The sequence below is a fragment of the Rhagoletis pomonella genome, unplaced genomic scaffold, assembly GCF_013731165.1.
Source record: "Rhagoletis pomonella isolate Grant_MI unplaced genomic scaffold, Rhpom_1.0 Rhpom_scaffold_00003, whole genome shotgun sequence".
NCBI lineage: Eukaryota > Metazoa > Arthropoda > Insecta > Diptera > Tephritidae > Rhagoletis > Rhagoletis pomonella.
Window position 1 is genome coordinate 93,965,081 of NW_023458557.1, and position 25,015 is coordinate 93,990,095.

A 25,015-nucleotide genomic window follows, 5' to 3' on the forward strand; every position below is an offset into this window, starting at 1 on the left:
ATATTTCCCTCAACAGGGGGGTTTGAACCCCAATAGCCACGTCCCCCCTCTCCCCACGGTCCTGGTTACCTTAGCTATTTCAATCAAAAGGTTTAACGGATAACATAAAATTCTTTTTTATGACCTTTTAACCATTATATTCAACAATTTCTATCGAGCTTGAAGCCGTTTCTAATGAAAAAATTTTGTGCGTTCCCACGACAGTCGGGTCTACGTAACCGGAACGACCCAGATTTATATCTGGCCAAGGACTGTCACTCCAGCAACACTCCCCAAAAAGTCTTTGGGGAATTTGTATGCTGCTACAACAACAACAAAAATTTTGTGGAAAAACAATAATTTAACCATAGGTAGAATTTATATCACAGTGATATGCACCATTAGAAACGGCCTCAAACTCAATACAAAGTTTTGAGGTTTTAAAATATTTTTTACCATTATTATCTTATACTAAATGATGGTCGATTTGTATGTATATTTCCCTCCAACAGGGGGGTTGATGCGGATTAACGGTGCAGTTGATCTGATCAAAATTGTACCCTGACATACACTGGCGGCAGAAATAATTGACTCGTCGTACTTTTAAGTATATTGGCTATATTTATTTAGCTTATTTTATATTTAGTATTTTTTTATAAAAGCCTAGGTAGTTATGCAACAATCATCATATAAACCCGATTTTCAAATTTTTAAAAAAATTAGTATAATATTTAAAGTGCAAGATTCAATTGGCTACAATTTGGTGAAGGTTGTCGAATTTTTATAATTTTTGTATATAGTTTGAATTGGGTATTTATATGGTGTTTGTTGTATAGCTAGCCAGGCTTTTATAAAAAAATATTTAAAAAAAAATTAACCATGGAATAATAGCCAAAACTCTTCAAAGTAAGGTAAGTCTATTATTTTTGCCTCCACTGTATATAACTTTTATATTTTTTAACGTTATTTTCAGTTACTTGTTGTTGGCCTTTTTAATAAAATTTTACTTTAAAAATTTAAATTAACTTATAATAAAATAAATTATGTGATATAAAATGTAGCAAAAGAAAAAATAATAAAGGAAAATAAAACATATAAATCAGATTAAATAAAAAAATAATGCAAACTAAATATTTTCTGGCAATCGCACCAACCGAGGATCGAACGTGGGACCTACAGACTTGTAGTACTCACTCATATTTGCTTACTTGTACAAATAGGCAACAGCTGGCTGCTTTTACCAGTGTTATCATCGACAATTCCATTTATCCGAATTAATTTTGGAAATAACCTCTAGGACTTAATCAGCGCTGGCGTCTGTCTATACTTTTACTGCTATTGTGAAAGGCGCTTTCCTACTAAATTTGTTTTTCTGCGTCACTCTAAATTGCCTTGCGTGCATTTGCGTTTGGTCCCATACAAGTTGTGCGTGCAAGAGAAATTTTTGAAAGTAAATTGACACCTGTAAGTTGTTGTTCAGAGATCTATGCTCTTAACAGGAAATCAACTCATAAAGTACTAATAAAGCCGGGCGACAAAAACCAAATATTTTTAAAACACACGAAAAAATCAATAAGTGTATTCACAAAACTAGGAGCCAAATATAGTATAACTGCGTTTTTAATTTTTCTCTCTGACGTCAGGATTTTTTTGAAGGACTTTGAAATTTCTAGGATATGACTGTAGTGGGTATATGTACTTATGTCTTATGTATGTGCATTAGGGTGGTCCAAAAATGAATGTGAAAAAGTAAAGTCGGAATTTTTATGCTCTCACCCGTAGGATTGTTCTATACCGAAAAAAATATATACCTGCGTCTTTTCCGCTATCACGGTGGTTAGTTATATGTCATATATGTATTTTTTCAATAAATATTTCTGACTTAGTGAAATTGTGAGAACGTTTTATGTCAAAACGGTCGCAAGCATACGATAAATTAATTATTATCTATAAAAAGCAGATTTTTACTAGCCGACCTCGCGGTACAACGGTCTGAAACTGCAATTAAAATTACGATTTTGAATAAAAGGGAATGGAAGTCCTGGCTGCAAGTTCGTGCAGCGTTAGCAAATAACTATGATCACCACAGTTTAGATTAGTACTTTTGTTTATTCTTAGTATGTATTTTCACCACAAATTCTTTTGGCTTATACTTTTTAAGATACCTTTCCATAACAAAAAAGTCATAATTGTAAATTATTTACGAATCACATCAAAGTTTAAAAATAAATTAAAGCCAAATACCACGTCTAGGATATTTTCGGTTTCATTCACATTATACTTAAATCATAGATTGGCATTGCTTTTAGAATTGTTGTTGTGATAATAAAATGTGAAAAGCATTATTTTGCACGGCAACTGTTGTAGCCGCATTCGTGAAAGCGCGCACATTACCAGCGTCATCCACAGATGCCTCTGCAGTTGCACTCAATGCGGTGTCAATAACAAAATCCTGAGGACGCGACTCAGCGTACTATAATTAAATTAAAAATTAATTGAAACAAAATCAGTTTTATACACATGCTTACCTGCAACATCAGGCACACACATAAAAGCAAAAAAGCAATGCAGAATTTCGACATCTTGGAATACAATTTTTTATGGCTGCTTGCTTACTGAATGAAATGCTGAATACAACTATTCACAGGAGCATATAAAAATAAGTATTTTATACGAGCTTACACGTACATATGACGGCTAAAGATAATGGAACTATTGAAAGCTAATTGTAGATAAGCTCACCGCAGCACGTAGTTTCCAGGTATGCATTTGTGTGTGTGTTTAGCAAAAACTATTCTGAGAATGACATATGTAATTATCTATTAGTAAACACATTATTGATTAATTCTTCTCCACATTAAGCTTCAATGAACTCTTTGCAAACATATACCCAGAAACGTAAAACATTGTTGAATTTAAAACGCATGTAAAGCCTTTTTGAGCCTATCAAGGGGATTATCGCAACTGTCATCCAACTCACCACAGTCTTTCGTTAGACAATTGTCATTTGAGGAAACTATCTATCTTGACAGCTCTTTACTGTTCTTAGGTCTTGGCGTTATTTTTTTCGCTTATTACAGCCGGTTTCACCAGCAATTTAAATGGAAAATGATTTTTTATTTTCTGTCAATTTCTATATAAAATTAAACAAATTAAAATCATTTTTAACTTAAATTGCTTTCGTGAAATTGGCTGTTAGCAATAAATTTTTTCTAAATAAAATTAAATAAAAAAATACATATATTTTTCTTTTTAAATAACAAAAACTAAAAAAATAAAATAAAATTAATAAAAAAAATTAAATAAATAGCTTAAATGAAAACAAAGCAAAAATAAATAAAATTAAAACTTAAATGAGATTATAAAAATAATAAACAATTAAATCTAAAAATTAAATTAGAAAGAGAATAAAAAATATGATGATTTTTAGAACAAAATCGGAAAATTTAAAAGCAAATTTAATTAAAAAAGACATACGAATAAAATTAAAAGAAATAATTATATAACAACCTAAAAATTAAATGAAATCAAAATTATTTATACTTTTTTCTTTTTAAAAGAATAACATCTAAAAATTAAAAGAAAATTAAATTAAGAGAGAACAAAATTAAATTAAAACAGAAAACGACATAAAAATGCTTCACAAAATTTTATGAAAATAAAACATAAATAATTTTCTTTTTAAAATACTAAAATAAAATAAAAAAATAAACTAAGTTTCGAAAATTACAAATACAATTGAAAAACAAATATTTCTTCTATTTTAAACAATAAATCTAAAAATTTGAAGAAAACTAAACTAAAAAAAATTTAACTAACAAAAAAAGACAAGTAGAGAAGTATAAGTACGGGCGAAACCGAATTTCATATACCCGATGCAGGTATCAACTACCTAAACGTCTTATTTTTTGTTAAGAGTATGAACTTGGAGTAAATGAACGTCCTCAGTTATTGAAATATCCGTTATACGACAAGCCGGTGCAATTTTAGTCCGATTTGAATAATTTTCATCGCATTACCGCATTATCGCATTACGCATTCGTACCAAGGTTATTAAATGCACGGAGTTTGGTAGAAATTGATAAATCGAATACCGAGATACATACACATTTTTCGTCATAAGAGGGTGGAGCCACGCCCAAAACCCAAAAATTTATAACAATCTAATTTTCTGCAATTATCGATTTTGAGTCAATTAGCTTAGTTTTCGTGTTTCTGTAAATTACCCTTATATAGGAGGTGGCCTGTTGCCCGATTTGCAACAAATTTCTTAGCTGGATCCCAAGCAAGGCTTGAACCGAGTTTGGTAAGGATTGGTGAAGCGTCTACTAAGATACAGTATTTCATCACGCCCCTTGTCCAAAAATTTTATAATAATATTATTTTTAATTAAAAAAACATTAATTAAGGAAGAAAACAAAAATATTAAAACAGAAAAAAATTAAAAAGTTTCTAAAAATGAAATTAAAGTAAAAAACAATGTAAGTCAAATTTTTAAAACAACAAAACCTAAAATTAAAATTAATCAAAAAAGAAGGAAACTACGCTGCCCGGGGGCTCAAACTGGTATTTCTATAATGGCACGCCTGCCACTCGGCCATTGAGACTGTTGGAGCGACGCCAGCTAAGTGATGTACAAGTGAACGAGAGAGCTTTTTTTTAAGACATTTGTGCTAGAATAACAAACTAGAACTATCTTGTCATCTGTATTTTACTTGTCTTACGTAAGACATATCTTAGCCAGAATTGCCCTGTATATGATATTCACGTCAAAACTTAACTTAAGCTTTTTATGGACGCGTTATATATAGTTGGTTGTTCAAGCCATGAGAAAGCAACATGAGATGTAGATCACATTTCTCGCGTACGCGTGTAGCGCTTTGTTAAGCTTTTTATAAGTAATAAACATGTATATATATATATATTTGAGTGACGAGTGTAGAGAGCTCTTAACCCGTGCATCATAGTTTTACTAGGACAAGAAGAACGTTAAAGCTCTATTTGGCCAACTTTGTCTTAGATAAGTCATTCGCAACAAGTTACATGCGTGCAGAGCTTTTTAAACTCTCTATCTCTCTCTTTAGAAACTTGTTATATTGTATAATAAAAAAGCTTTTTTTCTCAAACGTCTCATAGTACTGAATGCTACGTTTTTAACTTTATTTAGCAGGACGATATATATATATATATATATATATATATATATATATATATATATATATATCACGATTTTAAAAACATCACAACTCGAAATTTGGCATTTTTGAAATTATACAATAAAAATGTACACAGAGCTTTTATTTACATTTCAGCAAAAGCTGGAATAAATTTTTGTTATAATTTGTTGAAAAACCCTAAGGTAAATTCTTCCTTGCCCATATGATAAGCATGTGCTAAGAAATAGTTTTTCGCATTTTCTGGCGAACGTGTAATTTTGAGTTGTGTCATGTGCAAGATTTACATACCCTTAGGATAATTCGCCTAAACACGCACACGGCTAACAACCACGTAAAACTCGTAAACAACCTAATAATTTTAAATGAATAGCCAGATTATTTTAATACTTTTGTACAACAAACAAATTTTTATTTCTAATTTATTTATGAATCACATCGAAGTTAAGAAATAAATTAAAACTAAATACGTCTAGGACACTTTCGGATTCTTTCACTTTCTGTTGAATCATATGTCAGCATTGTTTTTTTTTTCAGTATCGTTGTGGTGCTAATAAAATGTGATAAACATTATTTTCCACAGCAGTAGCACTGGCAGCATTCGTGAAAGAACGCAGTCTATCAGTCGAATCCACTGAGGCCACTGAAGTGGCACTCAATGATGTGTTAATATAAATATGTTGAGGACGCGATTCAGCGGACTAAAAGTGAAAACAAATAAAAAATACAAAATTAATTACAATAAAAATATATATTTTTAAATATTGCACAAACCTACCTGCGACATCAGGCAGACACATAAGAGCAAAATAATAGCAGTGCAAAATTTAGACATCTCAGAGTACAATTTTATGGCTGCTTGTTTTCGTTATGAAATGTTGAATACAACTAATCTCAGAAGCATATAAAATTAACTTTTTTATAAGAACTTACACGTACTTACTACGTCTAAAGGTAATGCAACTATTTGCAGCTAAGTGAAGCTAAGCTCAACCCAGCACGTAAATAGTTTCCAAGTAAGCATTTGTGTTTGTGTTCAGCAAAAATTGTTCGCAGAAATAGCAAATAAAGCGCTTATTTCTTCAGAATGTTATGACATAATTATTAATAAACAAATTTTTGATTGATTTTTCCCACAATATTTTAGGTTCATTACGCTTCGATTAACTCTGTGCAAACATGTAATCAGAAAAGTACGAATGTACGTACTAAGGATGTTAATTTTTCAACTTTTTCCGATCCCGGGGTTTTCAGTATATCGTTATCACAATACCGGGATCCCGAGATTAGTCCCGGGATTTAGATATTCATTACTTTTCAACAACTTAAATCGAAAAAAGGGCTTCTATATTGTTTGAGAAGCTCTCCTACCATAAACTAAATAAATGAATGGGTTTGAAACCTACTTTTTTTATTTGAAATGGCGTTTTTATTTTTCCCCGCCGACGTCAGGATTTATTTTAAAGGAGTTTGTAATTTCAAAGAAATGATTAATTCCAAAAATTATTTAAAAAAAATTCAATAGAAATAGAAGAGAGGAAATTTTTAAGTCCCGAAAATCCCGGTATTATTTGCCAAGAATCCCGGGATTTTTGTGACCTTAAAAAAGCCGGATCCCGGGATTAACATTCCTAGGACGTACGTAACACAAGTATAACGGTATGGATTTGCGAAATATAATTATATGCTTGTCTATGCGATTATTTTGATAATCTTTTACATAAGATTATTTTGTGCTTATCAATTTGTTCAGTAAATAACTCTACCCGGCATACTACAACAAGAAATAAAAATTGCCTCTAAACAGTGAATAGCCATTTCCGAGTAATTTTTCGCGTTGAAAGCGAATCCGGCAGGTTTTTGATATATCTTAACTTAAAAGTGTAAAAACAATTTGTTGTCGAAGTGACTTTAATGGAAATTCACCATTTTCTATTTTTTTAGAGTATTAAAAAACGCAACTTTTGGGGAGTACTTTTACATACCCCGATGTTTGTATAAATCGTCCAAACATAATTTAAGGCCAATTAAAAGCAATAGGTGGCATTGTGGTACGAGTAGACTGAGGTGGAGTGAATTGAATGCAGAAATGTACATAGATGTGTTCCTCAATGCCCAAGGACTGTACGCTACCACATTGGTTGAGAAGATTCTACAAAGTTGATTTTGTTGGGGCTTATTTCTGGCTTAGTTACAATACTTGCATATTATTGAATTTTCACAGATGCCTCCAAAACTAACATTTGGAACAAATAACTGACAGCGGCAACAGCATGGAAAATAAGTAGAAGTCATTCGCCGGCCTTCTAACTAAGTACTTCCAAAACGAGCAATAATGTGCATAAGTCTCAGCTAAGCTTTGTTGGTAAATAAATAGACATAAGGAACTTGTTTTACTTTATAGACTCATAAGTGACAGGCCCCACGATATGTGGTATGTGTTAGATTGCAGTCTAAAAAATTATGGGCGTTTCTATATATTTAAATGCTTCCAGATAGGGCTCTTTAAATAAGACGTTCTCTTTAGAACCCCTATTCGAAGATCCTTGAATAGCCCAGAGCAACGGAAGTCACATAACGGAAAAATTTAATTGTCTCCTTCTGAGGGAGACTAAATCGGAACGCCTTCAAGCCTTAAACATTCTATACAATAAGAGAACTTGAGAATCGAACACAGAGGCCGTATCGCTCCAAATGACCCGATTACCTGTTTTCCATATTTTGCCGACTGGGATATTTAACTTTTCAACACCAACTATTTAAAAGTTCAAAATTTTACTGTTCTAAACGCAATTCCTCTTTTTGAAATAATCTGCAAGTCTATCGATTCTAGATCAGTAATGTCCTGCATAGTTTAGCTCGCCACCACATCCAAAAAATTTTGGTCAAGCTTCAGCTCTTCTCAACTACTCAAAGTAGTTGTACGCGCCCAGTTAGCTTCTTTTCTTATTTTACATGGCTTTACAACTATCTTTGATATATTTCACTAGATTTTGTGACACTAATGGGGATACTTAAATTTTATGATTTTTTTATGTTTTTTTGACAAATTTTTTCATGGCAGAAGTATACTCGTAGGTTTGCCATTGCAAGATTTATTCCGTGCTGAAGATGAGCAGATAACTTGAAAAATGTGCTATGGTAGCGATATGAAGATTTAATGTGCTCACACCATAATACTACTTTAAAACCAAACATTCCAGAAAAGCTTCAATAGGTTCCCATGAAGTATATACAAACATATCGACGGCTGAGTGGAAGATCGATCTACATATCTCGGCAACCGGCTCGAAAACACCCTATCTCACAAAATGGCTCAAAAACGCCCAACTTTAGATTTTAATTGAAGAACGCCCCATTTCAGAATTCGATTCAAAGACGCCCTATCTCATCTACCGCTTCAGTTTAGAGCGTGCTCGAGCCATTTTCTGAGACAGGGTGTTTTCGAACCGGCTGCCGAGATACACACGCTTTAATCAAATAAAACCGAGTTAAAGAAGGCAAGTTTGAGGTAACAAAATTCTTTCGGATGCATACCTTTCGGTCTACCATGTTCTGTTGGGATAGCTTTCGTAAGTTAATGGCTTAGCGCTCCACCTTATTAAGTAGTACTGCCATTGCTATGGTGTCGTCAAAATGTATTGTGGTTTCTAGGGCTCTCAACCGAGAGTTGCAACAGCAATAAGGTAGCTCTAAAAAAAGGTTGTTTTGGATGTGGTCTCTCCTTTTCAGAGGAGCTTACTTCTTCTATCTGCAGTTTTTACAAAAAAAAAAAAGATTTCTATATAAAAATCCACGTTAGACTTAAAATTGCTTGTCAGAAGAATTAAACTCTTGAATTTAATTACTCGAGTAATTGATTAACCGAACAACTTGATGGAGTAATCGAATAATCGCACAGTCCTAATGTATGTACATATATTTAGTTGAAGTTTTTTCAATGAGCTTTAATTTTATTTTTCCCTTTTTATATTAATTATTATTATTTGAAAGCTTATCTTATGCTGAATTTTCACTAGGCATTATATGAAAAAATTTGGAAACAAAATGTTGTGCATTAAAAAATATGACGTTCATAAAAATAGTAATTATTTCCGTTTCACAAAGTATTTTTTAAATAGCATAAATTTTTTGACATTTCCACGCCAAGTGGGAATTCGGCATAAGTCCTAATATAAGTCTCAATCTGAGCTCTTTACATTTATATTTAGCTTCAGCTTTACCTTTAGCTTTAGCTTTACGTTTACCTTTAGCTTAACCTTTATCTTTACCCTTACCTTTACTTTTACTTTTGCCTTTATATCCTTATATTTATTTTGAAATGTATATTTGTCGCTGTCTTTAACTTTACTTTATGTTTTCCTTATCTTCGTCAGCATCTTCAGCTCCATTTCCATCTTCATCATCTTCGTCATCATCTCAATCTTTGTCTTGAGCAACATCTTCTTCTCCATCTCCACCTTCATCCTAATCTTAATTTTCATCTTCATCTTCATCTTCATCTCCATCTTCTTCTTCGTCTTTATACTCATCTTCTTTAAGTTCATATTGATTTCCACGTTTATCTTAATCTTCATCTTCATATCTGTCTTCATTTCTTCTATGTATTAACTTTCATCTTCACCTTCTTATTCTCCTTCATCTCAATCTTAACATTTGTCTATATTTTATATATTTTTCTTTTTCGTTGCTCTTTGTCCTTCACATTACCTTTGTTCGGCGTTCGGCGCTGACGTTCGGTTTTGTCCACGCATTCGCCATACACATACTGAATTAGAAGTTTCACTTAAAACCATTTTCTAAACACACAGTTGGATTGATGGAATTCATTGATTTATTAATTAAGTAACGTTTAAAAATAAATAGTAGGTAATTAACACAAAATACTTTATTGCAAGACTTAAATTATATACAACTGAAATAAATATAGAGTTTCTTGCTGATTTTTAGTCACAGATCAACATAAAATCGTTTAAGTTCACAGTTTTTTTTTTTTTTTTATCTCGACAACAATATATGAAATACATTATTTTGCACGACGCTCGATGAAGCAACATTTGTGAAACTGCGTGTATTATCACTGTATGAATATGACGCTGACGCCGATGCACTCACCGATGTGGTGATAGTAATTTCCGTTTGAGGTCGTGATTCGGTTAGCTGTAAGCAAATAGTCCTTCCATTAAATTGTCATAAATTATAAGTCATTATGCACGATAGACTTGTGGTCTCAAACCTACCTGCAACATCAGACAGACCGTTAGTAGTAGAAATAATACACAGGATTTCGTCATTCTTATTTATGGTGTGGTCAATGCTTGTTAGGTCAGATGTAGTGCCCAAATGATTCGACAAAAAAGAAGAAAATTATTTTATACCAACTTCGAGTCACTCATTCCTGACAACAGCCAGCGTGCACAGCATAACTAGCACTCATATTGTAGAATAATATACATACATAGTAAACACCAAAGAAGTGAAGAAACCCGCGGCAATACGCTGAATGCAATTAATACCTATTTCGTCGTAAAAAAAAGATGCAATTATTTTACAAGTCAGCTCGCTGATTGGATTATAAAGTTTTACATGTGTACATCTAATATTTCCGCCCTCCCCCTTGCTCCAACTGCTTTTCTAACTTTACATAAAGCAATATTCTTGCTTATCGCGCTGATGTTGAGCGCGCGTTGAAATTTCCCATTGCAATCGCATCAGCGGCATGTGTTGCGTCTCGTGGCGCACAGCTGCTGCCAAGTTAATGCGAGGTGTAAGAGTTTACTCCAGCTATCAGCCTACTATGTAGTTAGGGGAAGCGTCTTACCTAAAACTTGCTCATGTACATACATACATACGTACCTAAATATTTCCATGAAATTTTGTCATTTTAATAACAACGCTAATCTTAGGGGTTTTACGCTTTTCACCCGACAAATGTTCGATGCTCAATTTTAATTGATAAGTTCTATTGAAATTGCACACAACAAAACCTTATACAAATTTGTATAAAAAGCTCTTTGCTTCAAGCGCGCTGCATCAGTTTAACTCGACTGGCTTTCACGCAATCAAGCATTTCTAGAATAAAAAAATAAATTAATTAATTTTAAATGGCGAAACTTTGCGTTGCTACACTGCTGCTGTGTGTCTTCCTGAGTTTACAGGTACTTACCAGGGTACTTAGTGCACCTAATTTAACACTTTCAAACTAACTTCAAACACTCTCTCTCTCGCTCTCTCTCACTCTCTATCCAATTGTGTTGTAGTTAGCTGAGTCGCGCCCTGAGGGACTTGTGATAAATAATCAAGTGAGCGCTGTTTCCACTGCCAACGTCAAAAATGATCCGAATCTACGTGTTTTCACAAATTTTGCCAATGTCAATTCAGTGCAAAAGGATTTGTATCATATTTTGTGCAATTGTGGGCCGCAGGAGGAGAACTCCAGCAGTGCGGGAGAAGACTGAGTGTAAACGTACTTAAATATATTTAAATGTATTTGTAGCTTTAGAAATTTAGTGAAAGTCATGCTAACCGATTTTTGACAATGTCTAGCAAGTATTAACTTATGAAAAATAAATAAATATAATTTTAGTTGTAAAAGTTGGTGTTCTACACAGTTCGCAAGTCAATGGTGTGACAAGGTGACGTAGTTCTTACTTTATCATTCCAATACTTTTCTTACGTTTAGATCACCCAAAAGAGTTCGTTACACGATAAATCATATATATGTAAAATCCGTGGAACGATATTGAACAATCGGAGAATGAAAGTGCGCATGGGTGGCTGAGGATAAACGAAATTTTTCCTGCGCGTAGATTGCATTCTGCCGAACGCTTTTTTGAGGCGAGAAGCCACAGAAAGAGGTGAAAACGACCTATGGAAAGTGTTTCGACTTTCTCTCGAGACATGAGTTGTTAATAGTTACATTGTTTGATTATAGTTACCAAATCCTGTGTTGAGATGAATAGATGTATTTAGCTGACTTTTTTCTCAGTGTAGAGCTGCTATATCGGCCGAAAACTTGTGCTAATGGTTTTATGAGTAAAATTAATTGGTCTTCATAAATTTGTTAAGGCTATAAAAAACAAGTTTTTTAATCACCAATACATACTTATGTACATTAGACCGGGTCGACCACCATACAAGCGAAACAGGTCTCCCTAGTTGGAAAGCTTACTTTGAGAAGTTTTTCACGGAATTGCAATTTTCGTCACATCTTTTTTACAGAAACCCGCCTTCTAGACGTACATAATTTTAATGTGGATGAATTAAAAAATAACCCCGAAGTTAGTCGAAAATTTTGGCGGATGTTTTAAAATGGACCAAGTATTATGCTTGGCCAAACACTGGATACACTGAGAAAAGAGCTTAGTTGCGTCAACCAGATCATGTGTTGAGAGAAATATATTAAGCTGACTTTTTTTCCTGAGTGAAATGTACTAAACAAATAAATAGGCTCTCATTTTAACGAGTATGTGTCTACGTGCATAGAAATTCAAAAAATAACTGCCAACAGATAATGCGGGAAACACTCCATGTGATAACTATTTAATAAGAAAAGTTGTATCAGAACAAAACTTGTTTATGTCAAAGCTCATATTGCCATCGCAAATTAAATAGAAATGGTAATGAGATGTTAAAAAACGATTACTTAAGTGATTAAATATGTATGAGTGAGTATGCATACGTATCTATATAAGAATTGCGCATTGCTCGCTTGCGTTTTAGTTGTTAAATATCATTTCCAAACGAACGAACAAGCAAAGGATACTAGCAACTAGTTAATATAAAAATGGTCGAGTTTTGGGGTATTTTCGTAGTATTTTCGGCTTGTGCCGCTATTCAGGTGAGATAAAATAGAGAGAGAGAGAGAGAAAGAGAGGCACACACTTACGCATATCCACAAGCTTATACGGTACGCACTTAAGTGTATGCACTTAATCCCTTGCAGCTGACAGAATCCCGTTATCATGACGCTAATGCATCTTCAGATGTAAGCGATCCCGACTGCAGCGCTTCCGAAGAGCTGCGTGCTATATTAAATGGCATAGACGATAATTCAGAGGATAGAAGCGATTCTCGACGACGCGTACCTACAAATCCCAGGAAGACGAATTCATTGGATTTAACGGAGCATGCGGGCATTGATCCACGCAGAGGCGAGGAAAGCTCCATAGAACAAGACGAAATTACCTCTACATCTACCGCACCACCTACCACAACTACCAAAGTGTCTAAACATAAAACTAAACATAATAAAAAACATAAAACTTCATCTACGAAACCTTTGAGTTTAACTCAAAGACGTCAAAGTTTGTATGCATTCGCCAGGGATGGCATGCGTGCGTATGAGAGCTACCTCGTAGGCCTAACACGCGCGACCATCGAGAATATTCTTACAGAATTGGAGGTGCTACCCAAGAAAAGTGAAAGTATCCGAGAAAAAATTGCTGAAGTGAAGAAAGCATTGAGGGAATTCGAAAAAATCGATTTGGAAAATCAAGCATCAGAATTCGATGGTGGTGAGGAGGCCTCCGACATAGTCGCCGATTTGAATACTGAGTTCAATAACCCTATCGATGCGCCGCCGGCACTCGGGCAAGTGCTCGAAAAAGTTGGTTGGATGGATTTGCGCCATAAGTTGAACGATAAAGTGCTTAGTTTAATGGAGAGATTTGGCAAAGAATTTAACACTTTTATCACCGCATTGACACCCTGGGAACGAGTGATGGAGACGGCTTTGGTAGAATTGCACAGACGTTTCATCAGAGGTGATACTAATGCCAAATGGAGTTGTTTTAGAGAATTCTTGAGCTATTATGATTTTTGAAATTTATTTATAAAATTTTCTTGTACGTATAAATGCTTGGAGTTCTTGTAATCTTGTTTCCGTTAATCACTATTTACGCTCGTATATTTCTGTTGAAAGAATTTTTTTGTTGTTTTTTTATTATTCCAATTTGTTTTTCGCTTGAAAAGAACCTAAATAAACACACGTTTGCTCTATAACCTTACAACAACCAGTTTATTTTACTGTTAAAATGACGTACATCTAATTAATTTTTAATTGGTCACTTACAGTGAACGGTGAGCGCCACGAGCGCTTATGATTTATGAACGTACGTATGTAGCTTTACATTTGAATATGCGCATCCGAACATTATAATTTATGGCTAGCAGCAGACAGTTGTCTGAGGCTTCGACGCGAATTTTATGTCCCTTTCATTAGAAAACAAAACTGCCTTTGGTGTTCCACGTGCGTAAATGCTAAGTCAATAAATTAATCGCTATCGATATACATAGTTATCGATTTTTCCATATCTAAGTATATTTAACGGCATTCTTCAATGCCTGATGGGTGCACATATTTCATACAAAAAATCTTTGCGCATTTTTATTTGACCACTCATTCCTTCTTTATTTATCCATCGATTTTCTTCATTAGTAACTTGATTTTTTTATAACAGAACAGGCTTTAGCACAAGGGCAAAAATTTGACACAGAACCTGTTATTTTTTAAATTTTTCTTCTGTTAAAGTGTTTTTTTTTTTAATATATTCATCAAAAAAAAAAAAACAATCTGGATTGATTAATTAATTTGTCAGAAACTATCAGACCTATCGAAAAGTGATGTAGAGTTTTGTTAGCTTTCATTTGCTATAATTCATATTAAGATTGTTAAATTGGTTCGTAAGATATACGTGAAAAAGTGTAACCACTTTTTGTTTAAAGCTGTTATTCAGGTAAATTGAAAATATCTTGAAAACCTAACCATAGAATAAAAAATTAAGTCGATTTTCAGAATCAGCGAGCAATTCTTTATAGGAATTTGATAGCGGCATCCATCAAAAATATTTGCTGTAAACCAGTGTAATTTGACAATTAGCGTTTTTTTATAAACAATTTAACTTTTACCGAAATACCTGAAATTTGCCTTTTTATGGTGTATTCAATAATTTTTTTGTTGGAAAAAATTCACTTTTTTTTAATGTTTAATGGCTGATTTTTTCGTTTGAATACGTGTATATTCTGCACTTCACAGACGCTTTTTCATAATTCGGATATACAAAAAAAAAAATGTTATAATCATTTTTACAGGTTGCCCCTGGCGGGATTTGAACCCGCTTCTTTTGAAAGTTAGCAATTAACACGGCAAGCATCTCTGCACACTCAGCTACAGCCGCTTTATAAATGTGTTTTCAAATGTTCGAATTGAATACATTTTCTTCGTAATTCTATTTGGTTCTGCACTTTACGGATGCTTTTTCGTAACTAAGAAAACACAAAAACAGAAAAAATACTAGTAATTTTTAGCAAAAAAAAAAAAACCGACTTCAACTCCCATATAAAAAAAAAATATATATATATATATATCTCATGATCCGCTGATCGGATCTTAACCAGATTAGTATGGGACCACCTCTGAGACACTACCTTTCCGATGCAAGAATTATCGAAATCGGTTGACGTGGTCCAAAGTTATGCGGTAACATACATAAAAAAAAAAAAAAAATATTCCGACGAACTGATAACCTCCTCCTTTTTTAGTACAAATGCGTGCACTAATTTCATCGTGCGAGAACCTTACATGCAGTCGGCGTAGAGTTGAAAGGTTTCCCCCTGTCAAGCACGTAGTGCCGTATGGATTCGTTCACTTTGGGTCAAACGAAATGGATTATCGACGTTTTTTAGTGCGCGATGTTAAGGGGCATGGTCCAACTAGTATAAGTATCATCCTATCTTCGGAATTTATTCCTGTTGCTATGGCAACAGCCTGACAAGATATCAAAATTAGATCTTTTCAGACTGCATTTGCATTTACTTAATCTTTGGGTTACAATTAAAGACCTCCTCCTAATTTCAATTAAGTTGGCACTTAGATGATGGACTTGCTCGGAATTCACTTACATAAAGGGTACCTTGTCGGTTATAGCTTTTTCAAAAATTTGAGTAAATGGAGATGAAATACATGATCGATCTAGTTTTTCGTTCCTTAACCCGGAGGGGCTTCGTAATTTTATGGATCATTTTATGATACAACCTCATGCTACAGATGTCGGTTAGTCGAAGTCCGTCAGCGTTAAACATATTCGTTCCCATATAGTACCCATTACTATTCTTCACTGGAGTGCAATAGGGTATAGTCGTAGCGCTAGCTATGCAGTTACAGTGGCACGGCTTTACTCAATCCCGACTCGTGCGTCCACGTTCGCGTTCTCTGTACAAGCGGCCCGCTTTACAAATGTGTATCCGGTGGAAAAACCATCCACTCCAGCAATGGTTGTGCGCTGGGCTTGGGACCCGCCACGTAAAAAAATATATCCAATGAAAAGACTAAAAAATTCCTTGGATAACTGCATCTCCGCTCGTTGACGACATCCGCAAACGGAACAAGGACTATGATTTACGGATATGCACTTGGAATGTCCGGACCCTCTATAGGAAAGGTGCCTCTATTCAATTGCTAAATGTCATCACAAAATACCAGGCTGACATCACCACAGGTCAAGAAATGCGATGGACGGGGCATGGCTTCAAAAAATCTACAGCATGCGAAATCTACTATAGCTGTTATGAGACGGCGCACAAATTTGGTGTTGAATTTGTGGTTGGGCGGAGACTCCGACACCTTGTCTCCCGTTTCACGCCCTTCAGTGAGCGAATCGCCCCAATCCGCATAAAGGCGAAATTTAATAACAACAGCCTATTTTGTGTGACCGCCCGATGGAAGAGAAGGACGATGACAACACCTCCGACAACGGAGAGAGACTGATCGACTTCGCCGCGGCACGGAACATGCTAGTCAGTAGCAGTGTTGCCATTTTAGCCGTTTTCCGGCTAGATTTAGCCGGTTGCGATAGCAAACAGCCGGAGAAATTTCGATTTAGCCGGCAGCCGATTTGTTAGCCGTTTTGCAGAAAAAGTTAACCGTTTTCAGCCGATTTTGCTATTTACCTTGTTTCTTAAATTCTGCTTCTTAAATTTCAAATATGTATATGTGTTTCCATTTTTGACTAAGCGACCCAAAATCTGTTAGAAATGGCCTTATCGTGGAGAAAATTTTCATGTCAGGCAGGTTTGTATGAAATTGGGCCGATTTCGCTTATTTTTATTTTAAACGAAGAAGGGATTTTCTTCATAAAATGTTTGTTATAAATGTCTGAATTTTAAGTGTGAAGTTTTATTCGCAAACTTAGAAAATAGGAAATTGTTTCATTGTTAAGACACTTCAGATGCGTTTGTGTTTGGATATAGTTCCAACAAACAGAATAAATATTACATGTAGATATTGTCTTCCCAGATAGCCGATATTCAATTCTGCCTAAATTACAAAACATTATTTTTGCCCCTCCCAAAGGTTTATGGTAAGGGAAAAATTGATATTTTCAAGCACTATGTACACATATGTATTTTTTTAAACAAACTTTTTTGCTGAGAACTTATTTAAATTCCAAAAACCGAATGACAACTTGAATTAAAGGAACCAACACTGAAGTGAGTCAAAATGAAAATAAAAGAGCACAAATTTCTATGTAAAGCAAAACTCTCTGGGAATCCTACGAGAGATCTGCTGGTCATATGACCGGTCATCCAAATGGGAGATCTGCAGTCTTTTGGCATCATATTTTACATCAGAATTGAAGGGATTTCTAAAAATTGGATTTTTAAAAATTTGTTCAGAGGGGCCAAAAACAGGATCTACGTGTATATATCTTGTCAGTCCGACTTTCTTCAACTTACGTTTGAATTTCTTTGTCGGGTTTACTATATCGACTGTGGTTGAGATTGCATTCCGATTAAGAATACAGTTTTTTTTTGCCGAGTACCTTTCAAATCATTGGAATTAACTAAATTAATTAAGTAAACAAGTATTAACTTACATTTTTCATTTTAAAATCGCTCCAGTTTGTAAATTTTTAAATTTAACGAACTTGTTTATTAAAATTATCGTCGACAAAAAATCCAACCATGTGCCACAATCATATATTTTTCCTAATTGCAAATTCTTGCTGGCAAAATATTTTCCGGCTCGAATTTGTAACTTCTCTCCAAGAAATAGTCTTTTTACTCGTGATTTATTTAAATAAAACATGTGAAATTTAGTTGATATGTTTTAGCCGTTTTTAGCCGGTTTTATTTGTCAATTTAGCCGGTTCGTCCAAAATGTTCTGGCAACACTGGTCAGTAGTACCAAACACCAGCATCGAAACATCCATAAATCAATAACTCTTGCCAACAGGTGCTACTTTGGGCTCGGTAGACAATTGAAACGCAGAGCCCTCTCTCGACGAACGAAAATCACGCTCTACAAATTTCTCATCATGCCCGTCCTTCTATAAGGCGCAGAAACTTTAACGATGTCGAACAAAGATGAGAAGGCTTTGGGGGCTTTCGAGAGAAGTATTGTATGTAAGATCTACGGCCCTATTTTCGGAGACGATGGGTATCGGAGAAGATGGCATGACGAACTGTACGAGCTTCTTAACAACATGGACATAGTTAAGCGCATAAAAATACAGCGATTGCGCTGGCTTGGGCATAATGTACGCATGGATGACGGCGCTCAGTTGAAAAGACCCTTTGCCTCGGCACCCATGAGTGGACAACGAAAGAAAGGGCGCTCTCGAACGCAATGGAAGGGCCAAGTGCAGAAGAACATGTCTGCGCTCGAGATAACCAACTGGCGCAAATTCGCACAGGACAGAAGCAGTTGGAGAAGCTTCTTGGTCTCCGCCAAAACCGACAACGGTTGTAGTGCCAAATAAGAAGAATAACATTCTTCTTCATTCTAAATGAACTTGAGACCCAACGCCATAGACAGCAGAGGTGTTCCTTCAGAACACCCTAGAGCAACTCGTCGGATGTCTAACAATAGCCCGAAGGTGTGCAGATATCCTCCACACCTAGGTAGATCAGCTAGATAAATTTTCGCCTAAAACCATAGTTGACACTTGTGAATGGTATATGTATGTCCCCCGGCTGTACTGCCTTGCCTGCCTTTTGGAGGATGAGACTGTGAGAATTTGTTTATAGTATGCCTATTCTTATTTATGTTCGCATAACAACAATTAACGACACATATTTTCATCGCATCACATTCGTTACGCCTAATCAACTTAAAAGCAAAAGTGATTATTTTGTTGATACTTTTAATAGGAACGGTCCAACGCCTACACTTTGTAAAGCTCACTAAATAATCTTAATTAATTTGAATATTTATAAGCATGACACAATGTGAACAATGGAACCATGAAATTCATGGAAAGCAAAGAAACCCGGAAAATTTAATTTTAGCTATAGCATGGCGTCAATTAACGCGAGAAAAATGTAGGAACATTTGAATTATTAGTACATATTTTCAACTAAATGAGAATTTCGCGCGAGATATAAAATGCTAGTTAAGCCATCACAGAAGTTCAGTGTCAGTTGAGGTTCAGAATTTAAAGCAATAAATAAACCAAATAAAAGCTAAATGAAGGCACAGGAGCGCGTATTTTTATTTCTGCCGCTAATAGGTCTACTGGCAATACAGGTGTGATGATGTGATAGAAAAAAAAAAATATATATATATAAATATAGCCAAAAAGTTAAAAATACAATGGTTTATTTTGCAGTCGGTGGCAGCGCACCCGCATCTTTCCTTTAGCGCCCTGTACGCTTCGGAAGAGGATGGCTTTATTACGAATGCCGAGTATGCAGAACGTTCGCTCTCCGCAGAGGCACGGCGCTCAGCAGAAGAGTTGGAGAAGTCAAAGGAAGCGAATAGCAGTAACTGCACTCGAGCGGGCGGTGATCACGTAACACCGAAAACTAGTGAACTAACCTACAAAATATTCGTGAAAGTTCTGATGCGTGACTCACGCCAAGTGGTTAAAAATAAATTAAGAGAGCTCAAAGAAAGTCACAATGGCAGCGGTGCAGATATTTCTTACTTTTTCGTTGTGTTAAAGAAGATCAACAAATTGCGATTGGTGAATGAATCGCAGGAGGGCCAAGTGATGCACGATGCCATTAGGGAAATCGTCACTGAGAAACACGACAATTCAGAGGATGCGACAGCTTGGCTCAATAAAATGTTTGATCGCATATTCTGTCTGGCGCTCAAAGCGAATTCCGATGAAGACATAGACGGCTTGGCGGACAGCTTCACGATCGAGGAGGAAATCAGTCAACACTTCAACGTCTTCATACAATTTTGGCTAAATTACACGCCCACAAAAAACACCAAGGACAGCACAGTTGATGCAACAGCAGAAACGGATCGTGTGCCAAATGAAACGCTATGTGTGGTTGACATCCCTAATTTGCCTTTGAACACAACGAATATCACGCACAGCATTTTCGCAGAAATAGTCATACGCGATTCGCAAAAAGTAGCTCAGAGAAAGTTAGATGAACTAAAGTCGCTGGAATCGGAGCAGTACAAATGGTATATTGCCGATTTGACGAAAATACTCGAGCACATTGACAACCGCTTATATGACAATACAACGGAGGATGGTGAACTTATTTACAAGTCGCTGAAGAGCATCAATGAAATGAACGGCGAAGATGACTCAACATGGCTGGATCACATCGTTGATCGCATCTTCTGCATAGCAAAAGAAGTGCGCATGGAAAGCGAAATGAAGAGTGCAGCTGAGAGTATTTCGATAGAGGAAACTATTGAAGGGCACTTTGAAATTTTCAAACAATTGTGGTTGAATTGTAAAAATTTGTATATTCATAGAGGCGAAAGCATATACAAGCTTTGTAAGAGTCAGCGAAAGTACTACGATGAGTAGATGGGCATGTACGTAGGTGAAGTTTCCTAATAGATTTTGGTTTATGAAATTTCCGGTTAAAATAGAAAAACCCTAAAAATCACTAAAACATGTCTAGCTTTGTAAAGTAACTAAATGCATACATATACATTAGCGTGGGCCGAAAATTCGCTTTCATAATATGGTTCATTATGTTCTAAAATAAATATGTGCGAAATGAAGATTTTTGATCAATATCTTAGGCTCGTCCAAGTCCATATAAGTTCAATGTGCTCAAAATTTTTTTTTTTATTTTTAGCTTCCTACGATCGCAAATTTAATGCTCTAGAAAAAAGGTTAGCATACCAAATTATTTAGGGCTAATGCTCTCGAAAATAATTGTAATTTTAGTGAAATTATTAAATTTTTCAGTTTTTTTTTCATTTATGTGCGAAAAATAATTTATAAATTACTCATTATATAAGAAATTAAATTTATCACAAGAAAGTCCTTTTTGTGAAGAAAACACACTTACATACATATATTGTGTTTTTTTAATAAATTTTTAATAAAATCAATTTTCCAGTCTTTATGTTAACTTTCAATATAATTGAAAAATCAGAAATTTAGAGCTAATTTAATAGCAATTTTTTGATTTTAATTTCATAAAATTAAAAACGTGGGGTTCACGTGATGGACATAAATTGTTTATAACAAAAAAATTTAAATTTGGGTTGATCAAACATTTTATGAAAAAACATTAAATTACTGTGTTTTCTTAACAAAAAAGGACTTTTTTGTGAAGAATTGAGTTTATTAAATATTTTTCACCCATAAATAAAAATTCTAAATTAATAAATAAATTACATACAATTTTTTATTTATTTAAGATTGCAATTATATCTGAAAGCATTAGTTCTACACTATTTGGTATACTAACCTTTTTTGTAGGTAATTAAATTGGCAATCGAAATAAGCTAAGAGTTTTTTTTAACATATTGAACTTGGGCGAGCCTAAAATATTGACCGAAATTTTTTACTTTTCGCATAGATTTTTTGCAGAGCCTAATGAACCATATTTTTTCTATTAACCAGAGGAATTTTTAAAATAGGCGGATTTTCGGCCCACGCTAATATACCTACATAAATATATACACAATTGGCTCTATGTGCTATAAAATATCTTTAAGTATTACTATTTATGTAAATAAAATTCTATTTAATACATTACAAGTTTAACAACAGTTTCTTCTTACACTGAATAGCTAAGAATTCATTGCAAATAAAAGCAGTTATTGGTTAAAGTGGCGAGTCACAAATTAAAGTGAAATAACAGAACTGACCTGATTACTGTAAGTGTTTTTCATGGATGCGATGTAAAGCGTTAATTGCGAAAATACATTATATTTCTTAATTTGAGTCTTTTTTACTGGCTAGCAGTTTTGCTCTGACTAGAAATGTATTTAATCTTAAAAAAAAAAAATCGCTTATGGTAAACTTCATAGTGGTAGATATTTATAAAAGCGCTTATGGTGTTTGTATGATAAAAGTGCAACATTTTCTACACTTGTTAAAATAAGGGACCGCAACGGCTATGATCTTTATAACAAAAATCATAATTAACCGGTGGTCGCTGGTTAAGCATAATCGTTATTTTTAGATTTTAATTTTTTTTCGGTCAGATTTTGATTGTTATTTTAGATTTCTATTTTTCGATCCTATAAAGGTTATCATTTTAATTTAATGGAATTAAACTAAATTTGTATGTTCTAGTGGAAGTGAGTTGTGTAATTTTATTGAAATTATTGAAATATAGTTGTCGAAAAAATTATAGCCGAACCACATATTAAGAAATTTTACTATTTATTATTTATTTTTGTTAATTAATTTTAGTTATTTTAGTTAGTATAACAAAGTGCAAGCTTCAAATGGATAAAAATTACCGCTGATTTTTTGTTTGTCGAAGTTGTTACGGTCTTATTCCATATAAAAATAAATTGTGTTTATTCGTTATATGGAAGCAAATGCGTAAAAAAATACTCAAAATTGTTCTAAGAAATTTAATAAAAGCTGTATATTACACGTTGTTTGTTAAAACATTAACTATATTTTTATTCAAAAAAATACTAAAATTAAATAACAAAAAAAAATTTTTAAACTTGTCAATATGTGGTGCGGTTATAATTTTTCCATCACTGTAAGTTGCAAATTAGTTGGTGGAATCGTGAGTTTTTAAGTTAATATTTTTTTTTTTGTTATTTTTGAAATCCTTTTCCAGGGCACAGGAAATGTTGCCATATAATGAGGCAGCATTTGCACTGAGAAAAGAAAACGCTTGTAGGGAGTCGTATTGGTACGGTGACCATTCGTACCGATTTTGGCGGGACAGTACTGATTTTGAAAAAATCGTCCCACTGGATATTTTTTAAAAGTCGGGACGTATAAGTGTCCCGATTTTTCATATTTTTACCGATAATGTCCCGATTTCCAATGTTTTCTTTATTAATTTAAGAGTTTTCCTGTACTCTGACCCAAAAACAATTTTTCTTACAAACGTGGTAGCACATTCGTCATCACAAAAACATTGATTATATGGGGACCATAAACATAGCCAGCATTCTGTCAAACTCTGTACTCTCCCTATATTGCAGTCTATCAATCTTGGCTGCATTTTTTTTAAGGTTGTTATGTTTATTTGTAAAGTTTTTTTTTTCATGAAATGGTTCTAACTTGAATTTAGTAAAATTATAAAAAATAATACCAATTCTCTCAAAGAAATCAAGGATTTGAAAATTATAAGCTGTATATACTGTGGCAAAAAAATAAATATTAATAAAAAAATAATAAATATCGAATATACTTTGCAGCGGTAAGTCCAAGCTACTTCAGACTTGTTCTTTACAAACAAACAATTACTCAAACAATTCTGAAAAATCTGTTTAAAATGTTTGCAATTTTTATCAACATTTGTTAAAAATTCAAAGTTTTTAAATTTTAGTATACATTGTTCCTTTGTACATATTACTCTATCTTTCATAGAAAATAATACTAAAAATTTCAAACAAAGAAAAGTGGCCAAAACCGGCCAAAATGTCTATTCCCTATTTATATTCTCGCCACCGTATATATTGTGTGTATACATTTTTGCGATAATTTTTCAAGTTTGTTTCTCTTTGTTTTATTTTAAATAAAACTGTATTAAAAGATTTTTTGTCTTTTTATTCTAAAAACAAAATTGTATGTTCGGATTTGATGCATTGCAAATGTCCCGATTTTTGTCAACCGAAATCTGGCCACCGTACATATGTATATGGTAGTTTTTTGTATGTACTATATCTGATAACTACAAACAGCTGTGGTTTTCGACTAATAACTGTAACTTGGCAATCCAGTATTACCAACAAAATTTTAAGTCTTCATCCTGACCATTGCCACATTCCCTTCTTTTAAAAGTACTTTTATTATGCTCATGAAATTTATTTAAATTTCGAAGGGCTGCACTTTTTTTTACACCGTTGTATTTTCTGAACTTAAGGCCTTTTGCAAGAGCCTAATGTATGCAGGTAAACGATATTATCATACATTCATGGCTTGAAAGATAAGATATTTTTATACAAAATATAAAAGGAACAGTCTAGCGTCTTGGTCTGCAGGCTGTATCGGAGACACAGCCGCTAAATTCAAATGTAGAATACATACGTGGCATGGTTAGTCAAAAACGAAAGCACACACTAAGAAAAAATATCGATAACAAAAGCGATAATAATATCGATATAAAAATCGATAACGAAATCTAAAATAATATCGATAGCAAAATCGATAAAAATATCGATAACAAAATCAATAAAAATATCGATAACCAAATCAATAAAAATATCGATAACAAAATCGTTAAAAAATATCTTTTATTATATCGACAAGTTCCGAAAATATCGACAGCAAAATCAATAAAAAAACCGATAAAATAATGATTATTATATCGATAAGTCTCGAGAATTCCGAAAATCTCTAAAATTCCGAAATAGTCCCCAGATTGAGTCTCGGTCTATATCATTTTCTCTATAATTACCTTTATTTTAATCTTTCTTCCTCTATCTCCGTATTTACTTTTATCGGTATACTCAT

The 25,015-nt window shown here is 33.9% G+C and overlaps 2 protein-coding genes across 3 annotated transcripts; both read left to right on the plus strand.

Moving 5' to 3' along the window:
* The first annotated feature begins 11,195 nt into the window (after window positions 1-11,195).
* Window positions 11,196-14,154, plus strand: LOC118735836. 2 transcript variants are annotated; one of them, XM_036465817.1, is made up of 2 exons: window positions 11,196-11,311; window positions 13,099-14,154. In XM_036465817.1, exons 1-2 carry the CDS (start codon window positions 11,258-11,260, stop codon window positions 13,975-13,977), a joined length of 933 nt encoding a protein of 310 aa, XP_036321710.1. In that variant the 5' UTR covers window positions 11,196-11,257; the 3' UTR covers window positions 13,978-14,154. The 2 variants fall into 2 exon arrangements, with proteins under 2 accessions (XP_036321710.1, XP_036321709.1); XM_036465816.1 differs by lacking the exon at window positions 11,196-11,311 and adding an exon at window positions 12,856-12,993.
* A 5,223-nt stretch (window positions 14,155-19,377) lies between these two features.
* Window positions 19,378-22,626, plus strand: LOC118735834. Its single transcript, XM_036465810.1, has 2 exons — window positions 19,378-19,680; window positions 19,763-22,626. The coding sequence occupies exons 1-2, from the start codon at window positions 19,621-19,623 to the stop codon at window positions 20,930-20,932; spliced, it is 1,230 nt and encodes a 409-aa protein (XP_036321703.1). The 5' UTR covers window positions 19,378-19,620; the 3' UTR covers window positions 20,933-22,626.
* The last annotated feature ends 2,389 nt before the right edge of the window (window positions 22,627-25,015 follow it).

What these genes read in the sequence shown, in the direction of transcription:
- LOC118735836 (XM_036465817.1), top strand. Translation starts at nt 11,258, where the DNA reads ATGGCGAAACTTTGCGTTGCTACACTGCTGCTGTGTGTCTTCCTGAGT. An exon ending in GTGTCTTCCTGAGTTTACAG is followed by an intron (nt 11,312 to 13,098) that starts GTACTTACCAGG and finishes AATCCCTTGCAG; the next exon opens with CTGACAGAATCCCGTTATCA.
- LOC118735834 (XM_036465810.1), top strand. Translation starts at nt 19,621, where the DNA reads ATGAAGGCACAGGAGCGCGTATTTTTATTTCTGCCGCTAATAGGTCTA. An exon ending in TAGGTCTACTGGCAATACAG is followed by an intron (nt 19,681 to 19,762) that starts GTGTGATGATGT and finishes TTTATTTTGCAG; the next exon opens with TCGGTGGCAGCGCACCCGCA.